The following is a 22960-nucleotide window of genomic DNA, read 5'->3' as shown; positions in this document are numbered from 1 at the left end:
GAAATGGAGTATATGTTGCTTAAGATCTTGTTTGAATAAGGACCATTTGGTTTTGATGGGTAAATCAATGTCTCTTCATTATTTTTAATAAGTGGAAACATTCATTTATTCAATTTCATTTCAGTTGCTTTGAATTTCTCATTTGTGAGCCTTTTCTTAGAATGTTTCTTTTCTGCTGGTTATGATTAACACTAATAATTACTCAATCCCATTGATTAGTTCTTTCCTCCTGCCCCACCCCCACCCCACCTTGCCAACCAAACCTTAAAACCAAAATGCCACATGATATGGAGCAGAGCAGGTCAACAGAGCATAGTAAAATGTCCAGGTATTCTTTATCAAAAACAAGGGTTCAAGCTTGAGCTGATAATGAACCTAGCAGATATTTCCTGATTTCTAGGAAGTTAGAACAGTACGTTTTTGGATTCTCAGATTCAATAATTATAACTATTTTTGTTTACTTTTAAGAGATTTTCTCATGCTTTTTCATGAAAATGTTTTTAGTGTAGAAAAAAAAAGTATCTTCTTGAATTTCCTCAATGCATTTTAGTCATTATACTGCCATCAGCAAGCAACTTAGAAACAGTGAATATTGTTCATTGCAATACAAAGTGTGCCCTGTTTTTGGTAGCACCAGGTCCAGAAGCAAAAAGGAAAATTTTGTGAACAAAATCCTCTTTCCTGATTTGTGCCAACATCAATGATGAGGTGTTCTAGGAGTCAGTGGAAAAGAGAAGGAAATACCAGTTAGGGAGATACTGAGTTGTTTGCCTGAAATTAAAAATTCTTAACTTTCATGTTTAGTCCTTTGGAAATAATAATAGTATCTCCCATTTCTATAGCACTTTAAGGTTTGCATAACACTCTTCACGATGACCTCATTCCCTTTTCACAAATGAGGACACTAAGTTCTGGAGAGGTAAAGCGACTTACCCACAGTGACACAATTACTCCAACTTTGACTTCATTGCTCTTTCCACTTCACATACCTTGGGTGTCTCTGTAATACCTAACACATACATAGTACTTTAAAATTCACAAAGCATTTTGTGTTCATTATTTTATTTGGTCCTAGCTTATCCTTCCTGTTGCTAAACCACAAAAGCTGAAGACCAGGAGTCTAGACAAGATCATTATCCAAGTAGATTCATTTGTTGTTACATTTGATGAGTAGGTCAGAAGCTAGTAAGTTTCACTTAGTAACTTTGACTAAGAATTTATTGGAAATCATTTATTTTAGGAAATCAATTATTCCAAACTCCAGTCAAGGTAATTGATTCAACCAGTATTACTCCTCAATGTATTCAGCCTCATCCTAGCTAATCCTTCTAGTTTTATCCTTGGTTTACTTTGTGGTATCAGAAGCACTTAATGTTTTAGGCTCCTTCTTTTTCTTTGTTAAATCTCCTGAAAGGTCTCTAGTTTTGAAAGAACATAATGATGCCACAGGCTCCTGGGAATCCATATTGCATCTTGTTTCAAATGTTGCACTGTCTATTAATGGCAGTATGTATATAGATTCAGTTTATAATACTGGTTTCCACATTCAGAGTTTCCAGTGTAATCAGTCCCCTCTTACCACAATCTGCCAACATAGAAGGCAAGGTACACTAGAGTAAGTCAGAAAGCAGGTACTTGAGTGCTGGCTCTACTACTAACTACCTGGGTATGACCCAGGACAAATCATTTCACCTTTTCAAGATCCATTATCTACATCAATAAAAGCAAGAATTTGGACTAGCTCATTATTTCCCAAATTACTTTCTCAATAATGCTATTTCTCACTCTCACAAAGTAAAAGGTATTCTCTAAGAATATTTCAGTGCCTGTGATAGTTTACCCCTAAAATATTAAATGCAAAATTATATGTATATCAAAAGAAGATGAGGGGAAAAAAAATGATTGTCCTGCTGCCATCTGAGGCCTGATGGAATTGTTTGGAAGAAGTCTTGAGTGAGGAATCCTGTGAGGGCAGCCAGGCAGTACATGGGTCAGAAGAAAGTAGTAGTTAGGGAATGAGTGAGCCAAACAGAGAGAAACATGTATGCAGTAGTATAAGCATAAGTTTGCCACTGGAAAAGTATGGCTCATTTTAAAAGAATAGCATAAGTAAAAGGGTGAGACAAGAAACACTAGTGTTTGTTCAAAGGTATGCACATGTAAGGAAATCTAGGAATCAGCAAGAACAATGTAATGGAGACCATTTGTGTGGTGATAAGTAAAACCAGCAACTGAATGTAGACATTGGGATATACTACAGACCACCTGGACAAATAGGAAATAGATGAAGAATTCAGGAAATAGATCACAAAGCTGGCACAGATGTATGATGTGTAGTAATAATGGGGAATTCCAGTTATCCAGATATCGCCTGGAACCCCCTTCTCTTTCCCCAAAACGGAACTGCTAATAACTTCTTGATTTGCTTAATGAAAATTTCATCTTTCAAAAAGTAGAAGAAACAACTAGAGAACTTCTGTTCTAGATGTGATTTTCAACAAGGAGGAACCCAGTTAATGGGCTAGAAATGACCGCAATTTGGGGAAAGAAGTGACAGCTCCATCTTAGGATTGGGTTAGAGGAAAAGAGGGAAGCCAGTCATGGTTCAACATGTGCCAGAAATATTAGGAGAAAGCATTTCAAAGGTTTTAGAGGAAGGATAGATAGGAACCCATGGACTAAAATTTTTCAGGGGAAGTTAGCCAAGTAGGGATGTGAGTATCTCTAGAATAAAATAGTCAAGACACAAAGAGGGGAGTTAACCAAAGAAACTAATGTAGTTGCACAGATAATTATTTGCCAACCAGCTTATCTTTTTAAAAGACACATACAGAAGTCAAGGACAGGAAGTAGACTGAATATAAAAAACATTGCACAAAGCTATTAAAATAGTTTTGACAGCGCTAAAGCTCAGAATAAACTGAAATTGGTGAGCAAAACTAAGAATAATAAAGGTAGAAAAAGGCGTGCTGAGTTATAGTGAGGGAAAAGAGAAGAATTAAGAAAAAGACAGGTCCATCCTAGAGAATAAGTATTTAGAAAGTACATGACAGGGGCAGCTAGGTGGCGCAGTGGTTAGAGTGCCAGCCCTGGATTCAGGAGGACCTGAGTTCAAATCCAGCCTCAGACACTTAGCACTTACTAGCTGTGTGACCCTGGGCAAGTCACTTAACCCCATTGCCTAGTCAAAAAAAAAAAAAATAGAAAGTACATGACAACAGTTTTCAAACATTTGAAAGGCCAATACAGTGCGTTCAACTGTATTAGGTACACATTTAATGTGTCCACACTAAGCTTTAATGGGTTAACACTGCCCTAAGACTTTGGGGATACCACATATATGGGTGATAATAATAAGTTACAGTGATGTAACACTTTAAATTTTTCCCAGTGCTTTAAACAAAACTATAGGCACTACAGGTATTATTAACCCCATTTTACAAATGAGGAAATAGGCTCTGAAAAATTATGTGACTTGCCCATTGTTACAAAGCTAGTAAGTATCAGAAGCAGTTTGAACAGTCTTCCTTACTCCAAGTCCAACACTGCCATGTTACCTAGAAGTGGGATTAGACTTTCCTGCTCAGCCTTAGAGAGTAGAAGTAGGAAAAATGGATGGAAAGTACAAGTGATCATAAGAAGAGAAAATGTTTTAATAGTTATAGTCATTTAATAATGAAACATTTTCATGTGTAATAGTGAGTTTGCTAAGATTATCGTACATTTACACAACATATTATATGTATATACAATTTTTTTTTCATATTTTCTCCATTAGAATCTGAACTTTTTGAGAACAGGGTCTGTGTTCTTGCCTTTCTTTGTATCCCCAGTGCACCTTTTGTAGTATTTTGTAGCATGTGGTACATCGTAAGTGTTTAAAAAATGGTTATTAACTGTCACTTGAAGTGTTCATACAGGCTGGATGATCATGTCAAAGTCAAGATTCTTACACTGAGTGTAAGCCTGGATTAGATGATCTCTAAATTCTTTATACTCTTAGCTTTGTGATTCTTTTGGTGAGCCTGAAACCAAAATAACAATAGTGTCTTACATTCCAAACCTTTCATCATAGTATTCCTGAACACTTTATGCAAATACTTCTAGGCCCATTTTACAAATGGAAAACAGACAAAGAAAATGACTTGTGCACTATACTATAAAAGGCTAAGTGCCAGTGGGCTCTGAGGCGTATGTCTAATTAGAAGACCACACAGAAATATGGGCACTAAACTCCTACCTTTATGTGTGCCAAGATCTGTCAAAATGATTTTTTTAAGTTGTCATAGGCGTTGCTCCTATATCAGTTTACTGCTACTCTCTTTTTCAGCCAGATAAGATTGACGTTATTCTAACATCTGTCCTTACATTTATATTTTATTGAGTGTTTAAGAATTATTCATATAATCTGACAGTGGAATTTCTGGATGTGGTTATCTTCAGATGCCAAGTAAACTTGGATAAAAATCATTTATCAAGTGTGTGTTTACAGTCAGGAATTTGGGGCTATAGTGGATCCCTAGACACAGATACTTTGGCTTGCAGCCATCCTTGAGCTGTCAAATGACCCTTTGTTCTCACACTTGTGTTTGTTTAGTGCTTTTATATATTGTGTCATGAGATCATTTGCTAGAAGACCATGATGTGATGCACTGTTCTCATGCAAAGGGGGCAGGTCTTAGGTATGATTCTACCACAGTGAGAGAATCTCCAACTTTTTCATTAGGTTTTTTTCCATTATCCTTCAATATCTCTTTTTTTCTCTTAATTGTATTTTTGTAGTTAGCTAGTCTGTTCGACCTGTGCAAAGATATTAAGATTGTTGAAGTTTAAGTATATGGGAGATCAGAGCATAACAGTAAATGAATGAATGAATGAATGAATGAGCATTTGTTAAGAGACCATGAACTAAAGGAGCTTCCATTCTGGGTGGTGGCCTGTAATTGTTGAGAAAACTGTGGAGGAGTCGATCTGAAAGTGTTCCAAGATTTGCAGTTGCCAATCGGGAAAGCAGGGCTCCAGGATGGAACTTCCTTTAGGGCCTAATCTCTGGTATAGACAAAAAGGCAATTAGGAGGCTATGGAATATGAAGAAAGAAGGAAGTGAAAGGTTCCCAACTGCTTTATCCTTTAAAGAGGTAGTGATAGATTTTCCCAGCAGGGCTGGGTATGAACAGTTATTTTCCCTGCTTCCCACACTAAAGAGTTCCCCAAGAGAGCACACTCAAAGTTAGTGAGGGGGGTTGGTTGGGGTTGCTTATTAGTTAGGGATTTGGAGAGGGGGAGTTCCCTCCAGACCAGAGGATTGCCTGGCTCTTCAGTAAAATAGTTGCATTCCTGGCTCTGATGATTGTTCCCACTTCTACTGTACCCATTGGAACTTGCCTTCTCACTTGAGTAGCTACATTTGTTCACTGGGGTACAAAGATCCTTAGGTAACTATGCTATACTGCCCTCTTACCCAGTAGTCTTTCACACAGCAAGAGTGATCCCCAAATATAGTTGCATTCCTCCCTCAAGTCCTGAAACCATAGCCTTTGCTACAACTCTTTCAGTCTCCTACTCTGCTTCGGCTGTGGTGATATCTTCAGGGTCACCTACCGCTTTGTGCTTCATATAAAGAGGGGCCAGTGATTGAGGTGTCTTCTCTGTTAGCCCTCTCAGCTGATGACTATGAAGTTATCTTCCTATCAGAGCCAGGCTGCACCAGAATGTTACACAAGCAAGGCCAAGATCAGATCTGCTCTTAGTATTCTTCTGTTTCACTCTTCTCTGAACTCTAATTACTCTATTCTATTCTTTGAATCTTTCAGTTCAACAATCATTGAACTTATAGTCAGAACCTCATTTAAATTCTTAGTCTGTGTCATACCTTCCTGGATAGCCAAATATTCCTAGAGCTCTACTTCCTCAAATGGAATATGGTGAAGAAAACTGTTATATGCCCCCTTTTCCCCATTATATTCCTCTGTTCTATGTAAATGTACACTAGAGAAGACTAAAAAAGGCCGGTGACCTTTGTTTTCCCTTGCTGCAACAACATCTCATAGCCTGGGCTTTTTCTCAGATGTCTACAGGTTTTTGGGAGGTAGAACACTAAAAGTGTAGCTTAAATTTTAAGACCTCAGTCTACCAATATATCAACTTTTGTCTTGCATGTATTATGCTGTTAACAAAATCAAGGGCAATTATCTTTTATTGATCCTCATAAGCCTTTCATTTGTGCGTGTGTTTGTGTGTGTGCATGTGCGCACGTACAGAACATATTCCGTCACCCCCCACAGTGATTCCTTCATGCCTGTCTAAGAGAGTTGGTTTGCTCTATCTCTTATGGACATTAGGTAAGGGACAGGAAGGAGAGAGAAGGAAAAGGAAGGGAACAGCACTTATTAAGAGCCTACTATATACCAAGCGCTGTGCTAAATAGTATAAATATTTTCTCATTTTATCTTCATAACAACCCTGGGAGGTAGGCGCTATTATTATCCTCCTTCACAGATGAAGAACCTAAAGCAAATAGTAGTTAAGTGATTTGCCCTGGGTCACACAACTATTATCTAAGGCCATATTTGAACTCAGGTGTTCTTAATACCTAATTGCAATTTGTCATTAATTTCTTTAGTAACATTTCACACTCTATGGTCAGTGTCAACAATCTATTTCATTGCTTACTCCTCACTTACATAATAGGTAATAATGTTAACTAGAGATCCTAACAAAACAAGTCATTTTGACCTCATATTTGACCTCACAGGTATCAGTGAAACATTGTGGGATAAAACCCATGACTGCAATATGACCCTCATTATTCAAAATAAACAGGATAGGCCAAGAAGTGTGGGAGGGGGATGGACAGAGAATTGGTTTATATATTAAGAAGATATACTCATGTGACTTTATATTTTTATTTATTCTCTAAATACTTTATGTATTTGTCTTACCCCTTAGGAATATAAGCACTTTGCAAATAGGAATGAATGATCTTGTGAATTCCATGAAAGAAGGGAATGTTTTGTTCTTTGTATTTGAATCTCTAGCATGGAGCACAATGCCTGACACACAGTAGATACTTAATAAGTATTTTTTGATTTATTAATTGATGTGAGGAAATCCAAGAAGCAGTGAGGAAATCTTATGGAGAGAATTTGGATAAATATAAAGTGAGGAACAACTGATATCATTACTGAATTACACTACAGATCACCTTAGAAACAAATCACAAACCTGGCACAGAGGTATGATATAGTCGTATTAGAAGATCTTGGTTATCCAAACATCTCTGGAGACCCTACTGTCTTTCCCGTAATCAGAACAGCTCAGACTTTCTAGATTTAATAATAATCTCATCCTTCACAAGACAGAATTCTGAACCCAAAAAAAGGAAATTCTCTTCTGAATCTGACTTTTACAAAAATGAAGGAACTGGCCGCTGGGGTGGAAATGATGGGAATCTTGGAAGTGACCATTCCATCTTTGTGATAGAGTAGCAGAGGAAAGCTGGTATAGTTTGACATACATACAAAATTTGGGGAGCACAGTTTTCAAAATGTTCAGAGAAAGGACAAGTAGAATCCCACATCCTAAAATTTTTCATGGAAAATAAGCCTAGAAGTGATATAAATATCTCTAGAATAAAATTCTTATGACACAAAGGGAAGTAATTCCCATAATGAAAAAAAGGGGTATTGTCTAAAGAGATGTGTAACTGCACAAGGAACTAATAAACCAACTTTTAAAATAGAATATAGAAACAAGAACAGCAAATATATGGCCCTTTAAAATAGTATCAAGATAATTAAAGCTCAGTGTTAGGGGATAGGCCTCATATTTGGACTCTGTTTTTACAGGTTTGATGTTGGGACAAAATGAGTCAATTATACCAGTCATTGAACAATTAGCAAAAAGAGGTTTACTTAGCCCTAACAAAGCAAAATATGCAACAAGATACAGTGGCACTTTGTGTCTACAGATGTGTCGACTTTTGTCTCCGTGTGGAAACATGTCTGAGCAGTAGGGCAGGCTTTGGTCTCTTACATCATCTTCAGACATCTACCAGGTTAAAGGGGCCCTGATTCCACATGGGTAGAACTTTTTATGACCAGGAACATTTGTCAAGAGAGGCAGGGGCTGATCAGGCCCCAAGAACAGCTTTGTCACCTTTTACAGAAAAACAGATGGAGGGGAACTCTGGTAAATACTGGCCTTACTTCACTCAAAAGAAACTAAAATTAGGGAGGAAAAGTAAGAATAACACAAATGAGTTTTTAGTTAAATTAGGAGAAAGAGGAAGATAAAAAAAAGGATATGACTGATGCTCAGAATGAAAGTGACACTTACTCTTTCCTCTGGGAAGATAGTAAGAGAGTTTGGTAAGTTCAAGTCAACAGACCTAGATGAACATGATGCAATGATAGGAATCTTGGAATAAGTGACCATTCTGTCATAGATTTTGCAACAAAGAAACAGAGAATAGCTGGCTGGACACATTGACCATGTCTATGATTTCAATAGCTAGGGAATTAAAAGAATTGGCAGATGAGAAAGCTAAATGACTTCTGAATGATTTCTGAAAGATCATGGACAATGGAAAGTTTTCAAAGTACTGGAGAAGGGCAAACATCATTATTTTCAAAGAAAGAAAGAAAAGTTGCTGGAGCCTACAAACTAAAGGCCAATGAACTTGATTTCAATTCCTGGAAAAAGTATTGGATAGGTTATTAAAGGGGTAGTGGTCTTGAAACTAGCAATACCTGGGTTGGAGTCCCATCTCTGACACATACTGTGACCCTGGGAAAATCACTTAATTTCTTAGTGCTCTAGACAACTCTGTTAAATCTGTAAATCACAGAAAAAGTATAAACCTGCATTGGTAGAGGAAGTTTCCACACTTCAGAGGTGCTTTTGCTAATGAAATCACAGGGTCGGGTCCTATCCCTATTTTTAAAGGGATGGTTAGCGAATATCTAGGGAATGAGGCCATGATCACACAAATTCAGCATGATTCTGTCAAGAACAAGTCATGCAAGAGTAAACTTATTTTCCTTTTTGGGCAGCATTTCTCGACTGTTAGATTAAGGAGATGCTATAGATAAAGATTACCTAGATTTTAGCAAAGCATTTGCCAAGTCTTAAGTGGGGAAGTATAGAGATGTAGGCTAGATAATAGTGAAGTTAGGTGGATTTGGAACCAGTTGAATGACTGGATCCAAAAAATAGTCATCAATAGTTCAATGTCAGTTTAGAAGGAAGTCTCCAGTGTAGAGACCCAGGGATCTATGTTTGGTCTTATGCCCTCTAACCTTTTTTTTATATCAGACTTGGATAAAAGCATAGATGATAGATTCATCAAATTTGCAAATGGCACAGAGCTGAGAAGGATAGATAACATATTAATTAGCAGTCATATTTAAAAACATCTTGAAAACCTAGTTGGTCTACATCTTATAAAATGAAATCTAATCAGGATACAGGTAGTTTTATACTTGGGTTAAAAAATTTAATTTCATTACTATAAGATATGGAGATGTCAGTAGAAAATAGTTTCTCTGAAAAAGAGGTGGTGGTTTTAGTGTACTGCAAGCTCAGTATGTATCAACAGTGTGATAGAGCAGACAAGAAAGGCAATACAATTTTAGGCTGCATTAAAATAGTCATAATGTCAAGAACAAAGGGGGCAGCTAGGTGGTGCAGTGGATAGAGCACCAGCCTTGGAGTCAGGAGGACCTGAGTTCAAAACCGGCCTTAGACACTTGACACGTACTAGCTGTGTGATCCTGGGCAAGTCACTTATCCCAGCTGCCTCACCAAAAAGCAAAAATAAATAAATAAACATTAAAAAAGAATAAAGGAGGCAGTTGTCCCACCTAACTCTAACAGTGTCAGACCATGTCTGGAATGTCATGGTCAGTTCTAAGTAGCTCATTTTTAAAAAGGCAGAGCAATAAGTCAGTAACCTGGAGATCATTCAGAGGAAGACAGACAGCATGGTGAAGGGTCTTGAGGTTTTGCCATATAAAGATCAGATGAAAGATCTGGGGATGACTAGCCTAAGAAAAGGGTACATGATAGCTGTCTTCTAGTATATCATGTAGAAGGTTGCTTAAACTTGTTCTGCTTCTCTAATAGAGAACAGTGTGTGAAGGTTCACAGAGGCAATTTAGACTTAATAGAAAGAAAAACTTGCTACCTGGGCTGTCCAAAAGTAGAATCAGATACTTCATGTGGTGGTAACTTCCTACTCATTGTAGATCATCAAGTAAAGGCTAAAGGACAACTTGTCTGATGTATTCTAGAAGATATTCTTGTTCATTTATGCTTTAAACTCAGTAACCTCTAAATTCCCATCCAACTTTGAGATTGTCTAACTCCAAACCTAATATTAATGGCTTTCAACCCCAGTCAAAGGAAATCAAAATGCCCCTGTAAAGGTAAGCCAAAGGAAGTGTTTGCTGCCACATGCCAACCACAACTGGGTTCACTTATTGAGCTGCAATGACATCTCAGTACCAAACCAAGAATGTCCTCATTAAATATATTCATAGAATCATAAAACATTAAATCTAGATGTGACTTGAGGTCCGAAAATTCCAAAACGTAAAGGAACCAAGTTAAAACAACCTTGTTAAAAGTCTCCTTGGAGATCTAATCCAACCCCATCCTTTACAGAGGAGGAAAATGAGGTCCAGAGTCTATAATCATCTACTCAACAAATAAAGAGCATCTCCTGCACATTGGGTACTCAGTGCATGCAGCTACTTAAGGGCAGAGAGAAGACTAGGACCCACAATTCTGATACCATCCAGTTCTGCAGCCACTACAGCATGATTTTCTTTTTGTAGAATTAGAAACATCTTCTTTGTTAAATGAAGACATCATTCTGTGTACACATGCTTACACTGTCATTTTACTGTGTGACCATCCTGAATAATTAACTTCTCTTCTTCTTCAGATTCAATCACTCAACACAAGATCTGTCCCTGTGAAAACTACCTAATGCCATAAGGAGAAAGAAGTCACTCAGCATTTGGAAGGCCATTAGAAACAACTTAAAATTGTTTTTAGCCATTCACATGTAAAACAAAAACATAAAATAAAAGGATTGGATAGATGAATGATACAGAGCACCTTCAGTGTGCTTTTTATTGCATGTTCTTGTCCTCAAGTAAACAGATGACAAAGTGTAACTTGGTGATTCCCTGAATCTTATATATGAGATTGGATTAACATCCAAATTGTGTGCTGGTATATTACCAATGCACTGATGTCTTTGTCTTAAATAGCAAGTTCTAAATATAATGAATGTTCATGAAAACTTTTCATACTGCTAAATAAAAATTGGAGATTTTAATAAGTCATGGAAAAATAACTATACAATAACAAAGAATTGGAAATTAAGGTGATGCCCTTCAATTGGGGAATGGCTGAACAAGTTATAGTATATAATTGTAATGGAATATTACTGTGCTATAAGAAATGATGAGCAGACTTATTTCAGAAAAACCTAGAAAGACTTATATGAACTAGTGCAGTATTGTACAATGGTCAACTGTGAAGGACTTAGCTATTCTCAGCCATACAGTGATCCGAGACAATTCCAAAGGATTCATAATGAAAAATGGTATCCACCTCCAGAGAAAGAACTGATGGAGTCTGAATACAGATTGAAGTATACTATTTTTCACTTTCTGGTTTTTTTTTCTTTTGAATCTGTGTCTTGTTTTACAACATGACTAATATGGCAATGTTTTGCATGGTTAAACATGTATAACATATCAAATTGCTTACTGTCTCAGTGAGGGGAGAGGTAAGGGAGGGAGGGAGAAAGAAAATTTGGAACTCAAAAATTTTTTAAATGAATGTTAAAAATTGTCTTTACATGTAACAGGGGAAAAATAAAATATTATTTAAAAAATAACTACACAAAACACAAAGGATGTCTCTTTGAGGGCAGGTGTTTTTTGCCTCTTTTTATAACCCCAGAGCTTAGCACAATACCTGGCACATAGTAAGTGCTTAATGAATGTTTAATAAATAGATCATTTTCATGGGGCGGGCGGAGTAGAACCCTAGTGCAAGAATTCCTTTCATTGAAGAAGATCACAACCCATTTATGACTTAGGATTATAGATGTAGAGGTGGAAGGGACCCTAAAGGTCATTTAATCCAATTTCCATTTTATACCTGAAAAACTGAGGCTCAGAGAAGGAAATTGATTTGGCCAAGGTCACATAGTTAATAAGTTGTAGAGTCAAGGTTTTGACTATAAATTCTAGAGAATGCCTGAAGCATGTAAAGATTAAGTGACTAAGAGCAGCTAGGTGGAGCAGGGGGTAGAGCACTGGCCACTCAGGAGGACCTGAGTTCAAATCTGGCCTCACACACTTGACACTTAGTAGCTGTGTGACCCTGGGCAAGTCACTTAACCCTGATTACCTCGGGGGGGGAAAAAAAAAGATTAAGTGACTTGCCCAATGTCATACACCTGCTAAGGTCAAAGTTGGGATTTCAACCCAGGTCTTCCTGATTCCAAGCCTAGAATTTTTCCCACTAATTGATTCAGCCTCTTTTATATAATCATTTGTTTCAAAATGATTTGTGAATTATGAATTATGGACATGAGTGAAAATTCCCAAGAGTGGTACCTGACAAGTCTCCGGGACAGAATCCTGAAGCCACCTTTCACCAAGACAACAGAGGGCATCATGCCCATGGACATAAATCTATCTCACAGGAACTTACCAAGACCAGAAGTAATACATGGAGAACACTGAAAATTGAGCCTTCTTTGTTGGCAAGTTGACTAGTGTTGTTTTATACTTTATCATACCTTGAAGAAATGGTCAGAGAGGCAGCTAGGTGGCTCAGTGGATAAGAGCACTGGCCCTGGAGTCAGGAGGACCTGAGTTCAAATCTGGCCTCAGACACATAACACTCACTACATGTGTGACTCTGGGCAAGTCACTTAACTCCAGTGGCCTCACCAAAAAAAAAAAAATGAGAGTATAGTTGAGGCTAGCAAATTCCCTTTCATTACTCCTTATCTTTGACCCACTAGAAATACTGATCTCAGTAGCCCCACATTCTAAGTAAGCCCTATGATCTCTGAGCTAATAACTGAGTGTCAGCATTTCAAAAGATACTTTAAGTGAAACAGATCAATGGTCTGCTCATATCCTTAGGGACTATTGTACTCTGAAATGAGTCAATTCATAATTCTGGCTCTCCAATAACATTTGGTGTTACTGAGGTTCAACACATCTTAAAAAGCCATAGCTCATTCCCCGATTATGAGTTCCACTGCATCATACTCACAGACACTTAGTCCTGACAGGTGCAAAACCTGCAACTCAATTGTATAATGTTCGCAAAACAGTTAATATAACATTTAGAAGGCTTAGAAATTCTATACCCAACCACAGCCCCCCACCCCAAAAAAATCCACGGTACCCCAGATACAAAGAGAACAGATTATGATATAAATAAATTTATATCCCCAGGACTCTTCACCAAGTTAAATTCAATTCAACAAACATTTTTAACTGTATACTATGTGCAAAGCACCGTGCTTGGCCCTAGGAATACAAAAGACAAAAAAAAATACTAATTACTGCCCTCAGAGAACTTAAATTCTAGTCCTGGACTCTTAACCTTCAAGAACCCTATGCCTTTTAAAAGATTAATCCTGTCACCTTTAAATTGGACTTCACAGCACTGAGGTTACCCCATCAATTCCTTTAAAATTGAAATATACCTGAGAGGATGAACTCATAATAGGAGCTATAAGTCATTCACATCTTACTATAAATTATATCCAGTTGCTTTCAAGTCAACAAACAGTTTTTAAGTGCTTACTATGTACCAAGCACCGAGCTAAACATGGGGCATACAAAGACAATTCCCTACTCCCAAAGAGCTTATACTTTATGGAAGAAAACAGCATGTAAATAACCAGTAGAAGCCAAGGAATCCATGAGACAACAATTATTAAAACAAAGTCAAAAGACTGGGGAAAAAAATGGAAACTCTCATAGAAAAAAAAAGACAACAACAAAAAATGGACCTGGAAAACAGGTAAAGGAGAAAAAAATTAAGAATCATTGAACTACTTAAGGACCATGACCAAAAAATAATAATAATAAATAAATCCTAGACATCTTATTTCAAGAAATCTTAAAAGAAAACTGCCCAGTTGTTTTAGAACCAGAGGGCAAAGTAGACATAGGGAGAATCCACTGGTTACTGCATTAAAGGAACCTTAGAATTAAAACTCCCCATTAATAATATAACCAAAATTCTGGGCTTCTAAGTCAAAGAATACTGGACTACAGCAAGCAGCCAAAAAGAAAGAATTTGAGTACCAAGGAGCCATAGTCAGGATCATTTATGACTTAGCAGCAATTGTTATAAAGGAGTGGGAAGTTTTAAATATATTCCAAAAGGCAAAGGAATTGCTGTAAGCTAAGAACTGACTTGCTAAGAGTAACTTTTTTTTTTAGCTAAACTATATATAATCCCACAGGGGAAAAGTGGTCATTTAATTAAATAGAGAACTTCCAAGCATTTCTGACGAAAAAACCAAAGCTATATGTAAATTTTGAAATTCAGACACAAGAGTTAAAGAGAAACATAAAAAGCTAAACAAATCAACAATGATAAAGAACTAAAAAGGAGGTAAACTACTTAAAGTCTGTTCTAATATAAGGAGATAATACATAGATATGTCTCCCCTGAACCCCATCATTATCGGGGGTCATAGAAGGAGTCTAGTTAGACAAGATTCAGGAGTAGTTCTGTGATGGCTTAATGATCTTAATAGAAGAAAGAGAAAGAAAGAGGAAAACACCAGAGGCAGGAGGGAAGAAGGGAAAAGAAAGTTTATGGAAAATTATCTCATGTAATCAGATTGCACAAGTAGATAGCTATACAAACAAGAAGGAGATAGTGAAGAAACAACTAATAAACCTCACTCTTATCTGAACTGGTGAAAGGAGAAAAGAATATAAAGACATATACAGAGTTGGGCAAAAAAATTCATTTCATTCCACAGTGAAGAAAGAAAGAAATTGAGAGATGGTAGAGAGAAGAATTAAAAGGATAGATTAAGATTAGTCCTAAGCAAAGCAAACTCTAAGGATGTACCAAAAAATATTTATAATTCTTTTTGAAGTGACAAAAAATAGGAATCTGAGGGGATTGGGGATGACTGAATAAGTTATGAATATAAATATAAATATATAAATATTTACATTTATCTGTTTATTATATTATATTTTTATATACCTATATAGATATAAATATAAATATGGAATACTATTGTGTTTAAGAAATGATGAAGGAAGGGGCAGCTAGGTGGCACAGTGGACAGAGCTCCAGCCTTGGAGTCAGGAGGACCTGAGTTCAAATTCAGCCTCAGACACTTGACACTATACTAGCTGTGTGACCCTGGGCAAGTCGCTTAACCCTGAATGCCTCACCAAAAAGCAAAAAAAAAAAAAAAAAACCAGAAATGATGAAGGACATGATTTCAGGAGAAACCTGGACTTGTATGAACTGATGCAGAGTGAAATGAATAGAAAAATTTGAAGAAAAATGTGGACAATAACAACAATATAGTAAAGACAAACAATTTTGAAAGACTTAGAGAAAATAAGATCAGGGTAAAGCTAGAATATTCGTTACTACTACTATTTAACATGGTAACCATGGTAAATTCCAAATGGATACATAACTTCAACATAAAGAGTGATATCATAAGCAAATCAGAGAAGTAAGGAAGAAATTACCTTTCAAATTTATTGATATGAGAAGAGTTCATGAGTAAACAAGCAATAGCAAGGATCACCAAAAGTAAAATGAACAATTGTTATTAAAATCAAAAAGTTTTCATATAAACATCTAATGCAGTTAAAATTAGAAGGGAAATAAAATGGGGGGGCAGGGAGGATCTTCACAGTAAGTTTCTCTGACAAAGGTCTTATATCCAAGATATATAAGAAATTTATTCAACTTTAGAAGACTATTAGCCATTCCCTAATAAATCAGTGGCCAAAGGATATGAACTATGACAAGGCAGATTTCAAAACAATAATTCAAGCTATCAACACATGGAAAAATACTCCAAAGCACTAATATAGAGAAATACAAGTTAAGGTAACATTAAAGTTCTGACTCACACCCACCAAGTTGAAAAGGGGGAGCAGGATTATAAATGTTCGAGGGACTGCAGGGAAACAGACACATGAATGCATTGTTGATGGAACTGGTCCACCTATTCTGGTGTTTTTCACTCAATTTCACTTTATATTCAGTTCAGAATTCTTTCCTTTCCACCTCTACCTCTCCAACCCACAAAAAAAAGCAAGGAAAATAAAATGCTTTACAAATATGTACAGTTAGAGGCAAGATGGCAGAGAGCTCTTCCCAGTTTCCCTCAGAAACAAGGTTAAATCAAACCTCTAAATGGATTCTGGAGTGACAGAACCCACAAAAAGATGAGTGACATAATTTTCCAGCTTAAGATAACTTAGAAGGACTTCAGGAAAGGATGGTCTCATTTGGGTGAAAAAGTAGCACAGCACAGTGGGGATGGTGTCTGTCCAAGCCAGTGAGAGGCTCTTAGCCACAACAAAGATGAGCAAGTGGGGGCCCCGTCCTGGCTCAGCAGGCCAGCTATGAGACCTCCAGCCCCATTGCAGAAAGCAAACTGCAAGCCCTGGAACAGGTGCAACTAGGCCAGGCCACCCCCAGTACAGTGGGCAATCTGCCAGCACCTGAGGCCCCTGGAGCAGAAAGCCAGCAAAAGAAGCTTGGAACAGTGCCCCCTGTGCCTTAGGAGCATAGCTCAACTTTTAAAGTCACGAATGGGCTGAAAATTAGTAAGAAACAGAAAAGAGCCCTGACCATAGAAAGCTGATATGGTGACAGGGAAGATCAAAACATTAACTCTGAAGAGGACAACAATGTCAAAATGCCTACCTGTGAAGCCTCAAAGGGGAATATGAATTGGTCTCAAGCCCAAAAAGTCCTCTTGGAAGAGCTCAAAAAAGCATTTTAAAAATCAAGTAAGAGAGGCAGAAGGAAAATTGGGAAAAGAAATGAGAGGTATGCAGGAGACTTACGAAAAAAGTCAATAGCTTGGAAAAGGAAGCACAAAAATTGAACTGAAGGAAACAACAATCTATTGTTTGATAAACTCAAGGACTCCAGCTTCTGGGATAAGAACTCACTATTTGACAAAAAACTGCTGGGAAAACTAGAAAATAGTATGGCAGAAACTAGTATGGTATAGACCAACATCTCACACCCTATAACAAGATAAGGTCAAAATGGGTACATGATTTAGACATAAAGGATGATACCATAAGCAAATCAGGAGAGCAAGGAATAGTTTACCTGTCAGATCTATGGAGAAGGGAAGAATTTATGAGCAAACAAGAGGTAGAGGGCATTATGAAATGAAAAATGGATGATTTTAATTACATTAAATTAAAAACGTTTTGCACAAATGAAACCAATGCAACTTGGATAGAGCACCAACCCTGGAGTCAGGAAGTCCTGAGTTCAAATCTGGCCTCAAACACTTGGCACTTACTAGCTGTGTGACCCCGGGCAAGTCACTTAATCCTGATTGCCTTGCAAAAAATAAAATAAAACAAAATAATGCAACCAAGATTAGAAGGAAAGCAGAAAGCTGGGAAACAATTTTTTCCAGCAAGTTTCCCTGATAAAGGCCTCATTTCTAAAATATACAGAGAACTGAATCAGATTTATGAGAATACAAGTCATTCCTCAATAGATAAATGGTCAAGGACATGAACAGGCAGTTTTCAGATGAGGAAATTAAAGCTATCTATAGTCATATGGGAAAAATGCTCAAAATCACTATTGAAATGCAAATTAAAACAACTCTGAGGTACTACCTCATACCTATAAGATTGGCTAATATGCCAGAAAAGGAAAATGATAAATGTTGGAGAAGATGTGGGAAAAATGGAACATTAATGCATTGTTGGTAAAATTGTGAACTGATCCAATCCATTCTGGGGAGCAATTTGGAACTATGCCCAAAGGAAAACCAAACTGCATACCCTTTGATCCAGCAATAGCACTCCTAGGTCTGTATTCCAAAGAGATCATAAAAAAGAGAAAAGATCCCACATGTCCAAAAAGTATTTATGGCAGCTTTTTCTGTGGTGGCAAAAAAATTGGAAATTGAAGGGATGTCCATCAATTGGGGAATGACTGAACAAGTTGTGGTATATGAATGTAATGGAATACTACTGTGCTGTAAGAAATGACGAGCAGGCAGACTTCAGAAAAATCTGGAAAGACTCATATGGACTGATGCTGAGTGAGGTGAGCAGAACCAGGAGAACATTGCACATATTAACAGCCACATTGTGCAATGACTAACGTTGATAGACTTAGCCCTTCTCAGCAATGCAAGGATCTAAGACATCTCCAAAGGTCTCATGATGGAAAATGCTATCCACATCCAAAGAACTATGGAGTTTGAATGCAAATTGAAGCATACTATTTGTTTTTTTTCCTTCTGTTTTGTTTTGTTTCTTCTTTTCTGTGGTTCCTCCTATTGGTTCTAATTCTTCTTTATAACATGACTAACGTGAAAATATGTTTAATAGGAATGTATATGTAGAGCCTATATCAGATTGCACACTGTCTTGGGGAGGGAGGAGGGGAAGGAGGGGGAGAAAATTTAAAACTCAAAAGCCTATGGAAGTGATTGCTGAAAACTAAAAATAAATTAATTAATTTAGAAAAAAAGAAATAATGAGCAGGCAGATTTCAGAAAAACCTGGAAAGACTTACGAGAACTGATGCTGAGTGAAGTGAGCAGAACTAGAACATTGTACACAGTCACAGCAACAGCATGTGATATTAACTATGATAGATTTAGTTCTTCTTAGCAATACAATGATCCAAGACAATTCCAAAAGATTTGTGATAAAAAATGCTAACCACACCCAGAGAAAGAGTTGATGGAGTCTGAATGCAGATCAAAGCATACTATTTTCACCTTTTTTTTTTTGGTTTTTGGTTTTTTCCTTCTCGTGGTTTTTCCCTTTTGTTCAGATTCTTCTTTCACAGCGTGACTAATGTGGAAATATGTTTAACATGATCGTACATGTATAACCTATATCAGATTGCTTGCTGACTTGGGGAGGAGGGAAGGAAAGGAGGGAGAGAGAAAAAATTGGAATTCAAAATCTTACAAAGATGAATGTTGAAAACTATCTTTACATACAATTAGAAAAATAAAATGCTATTTTAAAAAGAAAAAAACATGTACAATTAAAACAAATTTTTGCATTAGCTAGGAAAGAAGGAAGGAGGGGAGGGAGGAGGGAAGGAAGGAAGGAAGGGAGAGAGGGAAGAAGGGAAGGAGAAAGCGGGAAAGGAAAGGAAAGGAAAGGAGAGGAGAGGAGAGGATGCTTCAATCTGCACTCTGAGTCTTTTCACCTCTATTTGGAGGTGGTTAGCATATTTCATCATGAGTCCTTTGGATTTGTCATTGGTTGGTCATTATGTTGATCACAGTTCCTAAGTTTTTCAAAGTTGTTTGTCTTTACAATATTGTTATTGTATAAATTATTCTCCTGATTCTGTTCACTTCATTTTGCATTACTTCATGTAAGTCTTCCCAGATTTTTCTGACACCATCCCTTTCATCACTTCTTATAGGACAGTAGTATTTCATCATCTTCATATACCATAACTTGTTCAATCATTCCCCAATTGGTGGGCACTTTCTCATTTTCCAATTTTTTGCCACCAGAAAAATAGCCACTATAAATATTTTTATACATATGGGCCCTTTTCCTTTTTCTTCTATCTCTTTAGGGTATAGACCTAATAGCAGTATCACTGGGTAAAAGAGTACGCAGAGTTTAATAGCTTTTTGAGAAGTTTCAAATTGCTTACCAGAATGGCCAGATCAGTTCACAGCTTCACCACCAGTACATTAAAGTACCTATTTTCCCACAAAACCTCTAGCATTTGTCATTTATTTCCCTTTTTTGTCAACTTTGCCAGTCTTATGAATGTGAGGTGGTACTTCAGATTTGTTTTAATTTGAAGTAAATTGATGTGTTCTGAGCATTTGTTTACATGGTTGATATCTTAAATTTCTTCCTCTGAAAACTGTCTACTCATATCCCTTGGCCATGTATAAATTGGGGAATGACTCATTCTTATAAATTGGACTCAGTTGTCTATGCGTTTTGGAAATATTTCTTTATCAGAGAATATCTCGAAAGATAACTCTTTTTCAGAAATATTTTCATCAGAAAAACTTGCTGCAAAGAAGTTTCCCCAATTTCCTGCTTATCTTCTAAATTTAGCTGCATTGATTTGTTTGTGCAAAATTTTTTAAAGATTATATTAATCAAAAATTATCGATTTTACCTCCTATGAACCTCTCTATCTCTTTTTTGGTCATGATTTTCCCCCTATTCATAGATCTGATTAGCAATTTCTTCCTTGCTTCTCTAATTTATTTATGATGCTACCCTTTATACCTAAATCATGTACTCATTTGGAGTTTTCTTGGTTTACAATATAAAATGTTGGTCTATACGTACTTTCTGTTTGACTATTTTCCAGTCTGTCAAAAAAAATTTTCATAGTGAGTTCTTCCCCTATTATCTGGGATCTTTGGATTTATCAAACACTAGGTTACTGTGCTCATTTGCTTTTGTATGTTATATACCTAATCTGTTTCACTCATCAGTCTCTACATTTCTTATCCAGTATCAAATTATTTTGATGATTATGGCTTTATAGAATAGTTTGAAACCTGATATCTTCTCTTTTTTAAATTGATTTCCTTTATATTCTTGACTTTTTTGTCCCTCAGGATAAATTGTTTTTAATTACTTTTTTTCTAGCTTTCTAAAATAATCCTTTGGTTGTTTGATATGGCACCAAATAAGTACATTAATTTAGTTGGTATGTCCTTTTTATTATATTGACTTGGCTTACCATGAACAATTAATGTTTCTCCAATTATTTAGATCTATCTTTATTTGTGTAAAGAGTGTTTTGTAATTGTATTTATATAGTCCCTATGTGTATTCTTGGAAGGTAGACTCCCAATTATTTTATGCTGTCAGTAGTTTATTTTAAATGTAAGTTCTCTTTCTATTTCTTCCTGCTGGATTTGTTGGTAGTACACAGAAATGCTAATGATACGTGTGCATTTAAAAAAAATTTACAACTATATTGACACTGTTAACTATTTCAATTAGTTTTTTTTTTAGTTGACTCTGTAGGGTTCTTTTAGTAAATCATAATATCACCTGCAAAAAAATGATAGTGCTATTTCCTCTTTTGCTATGTTCATTCCTTCAATTTCTTTTTCTTATTTCATTACTATAGCTAGCATTTCCTGCACAATATTGAATAGTAATGTTGATAATAAACAACTCTGTATATGTGTTTCATATTAATTAATTCACTATCTACAGTAACTTTTAAAAAGATAAAGTTTTCTTATCTCTTTTAATTAGATCTATCTTTGCTATTGCTAAAGGCAGCTAGGTGGTGCAGTGGGTAGAGTGCTGGGCCTGGAATTAGAAGTTCAAATCTGGCTTCAGACACTTACCAGCTGTGTGACCTTGGACAAGTCACTCAGTTGCATAAAATGAGCTATAGAAGGAAATGGTGAACCACTCCAGTATCTTTGCCAAGAAAACCCCAAATAGGATCATGAAGTCAGGCATGATTAAAAATTATGCTTTAGTAAGCATCCCTCAGTCCTATTCTCTTTTACTTTTCCTTCTCTTTTCCTCCAACTCCTCTTGAAGAGTTCATTTTGCTTCTGACTAATATTTCCATTAATCTGCCCCAGCCCCTTCCAATTCCCTTCCTTTCCCTTCTTTTTCCCTTTTGGGTAAAATGTATTTCTGTATTCAACTATGTCTGTGTGTATGTTAATTATTCTCTCCTTTGACTTTCTCTCTTTTAACCAGTTTAAGAGTAAGGTTCAAATGTCACCTGTTTCATTCCATTCCCCACTTGTTATATAGACTCTATTTGTAAACCCCATTTACCTAAGATAATTTTCTCAATTCTTCCTCTCCCTTCCTCCCTCTCCCAGTGTGTTCCTCTTCCACACCCTTTCCATTCTTATATTTCACATATTCTGAAATGCAATTTGGAACCAAGCCTAAAAAGTTACTAAAAGGTGAATTACCTTTGGTCCAACTATGCCTCTACTGGGCCTATACCCCAAAGAGATCAAAGAAAGAGAAAAATTTCCCATATATTCAAAAATGTTTATAGCATCTTTTCATAGTAGCGCAAAATAAAAAAAAATTGAAGTAGTGCCCACTGATTAGGGAACAGTTAAAGGAAGTTTTTGTATATGACTATAGTAGAAAGTTATTGTGCCATGAGAAATCACAAATGGACATTTTCAGATTCATGAGAACTGATTGTTAAATTTTTAGGGTGAGGATTTATACCTGAGAAATCTGCAAAAGCTACAAATCAGGGCTCTATTGTTTTGTTGATTATTTACTCTTAAGAAAATGATGGCAAAAATGTTAATGATGCTGATTAAACTCAAATGTATACTTTTTCTTTCTTTTTTTGTGAGCCATTTGCTAAATATTTGCCACACACATACTGGATACATAGTATGGTGGCCCATTGTGTAATTTTCTTTATTTCATTGATTGCCATGAAGAATCCATCTCCTGATGGCCAACCTTCTAACTCTTTCCAGTCTTAGCTAGGTTGGTCCTTGGACAGCATTTATGCACTGTCACCAGGACTCCACATTCAAGGGTAGATTCCCATGGAGCTGGGCATGTGCAACCTGTCAAAGGGACCAGGTGCCCAACCAGCATCTTTTCATTGTGCATGCCCTTTAGCAAAGGGCCAAAATTCATGTGTCCTTCCCCATGGAGGCAAAGAGTGCATGCCCAGCTCCCCAGGA

The 22960-nt window shown here is 36.6% G+C and overlaps 1 protein-coding gene across 5 annotated transcripts in view; it reads left to right on the top strand.

Annotated features, from left to right (window-relative positions):
- The window catches only part of MCPH1 (microcephalin 1), a 330808-nt gene extending 319697 nt beyond the window's left edge, over nt 1–11111 (top strand). For all 5 annotated transcript variants that reach the window (XM_027840318.1, XM_027840317.1, XM_027840314.1 and 2 more), the window contains one exon: nt 10949–11111. In XM_027840318.1, the coding sequence (XP_027696119.1) occupies nt 10949–11001 (53 nt within the window). In that variant the 3' untranslated portion in view covers nt 11002–11111. The remainder of the gene's footprint in view (nt 1–10948) is intronic.
- Nucleotides 11112–22960: the final 11849 nt, after the last annotated feature.

This window comes from Vombatus ursinus, unplaced genomic scaffold, assembly GCF_900497805.2.
Source record: "Vombatus ursinus unplaced genomic scaffold, bare-nosed wombat genome assembly UNPS02014841.1, whole genome shotgun sequence".
Classification (NCBI taxonomy): Eukaryota; Metazoa; Chordata; class Mammalia; order Diprotodontia; family Vombatidae; genus Vombatus; species Vombatus ursinus.
This window is presented reverse-complemented; position numbering and strand designations above follow the sequence as displayed.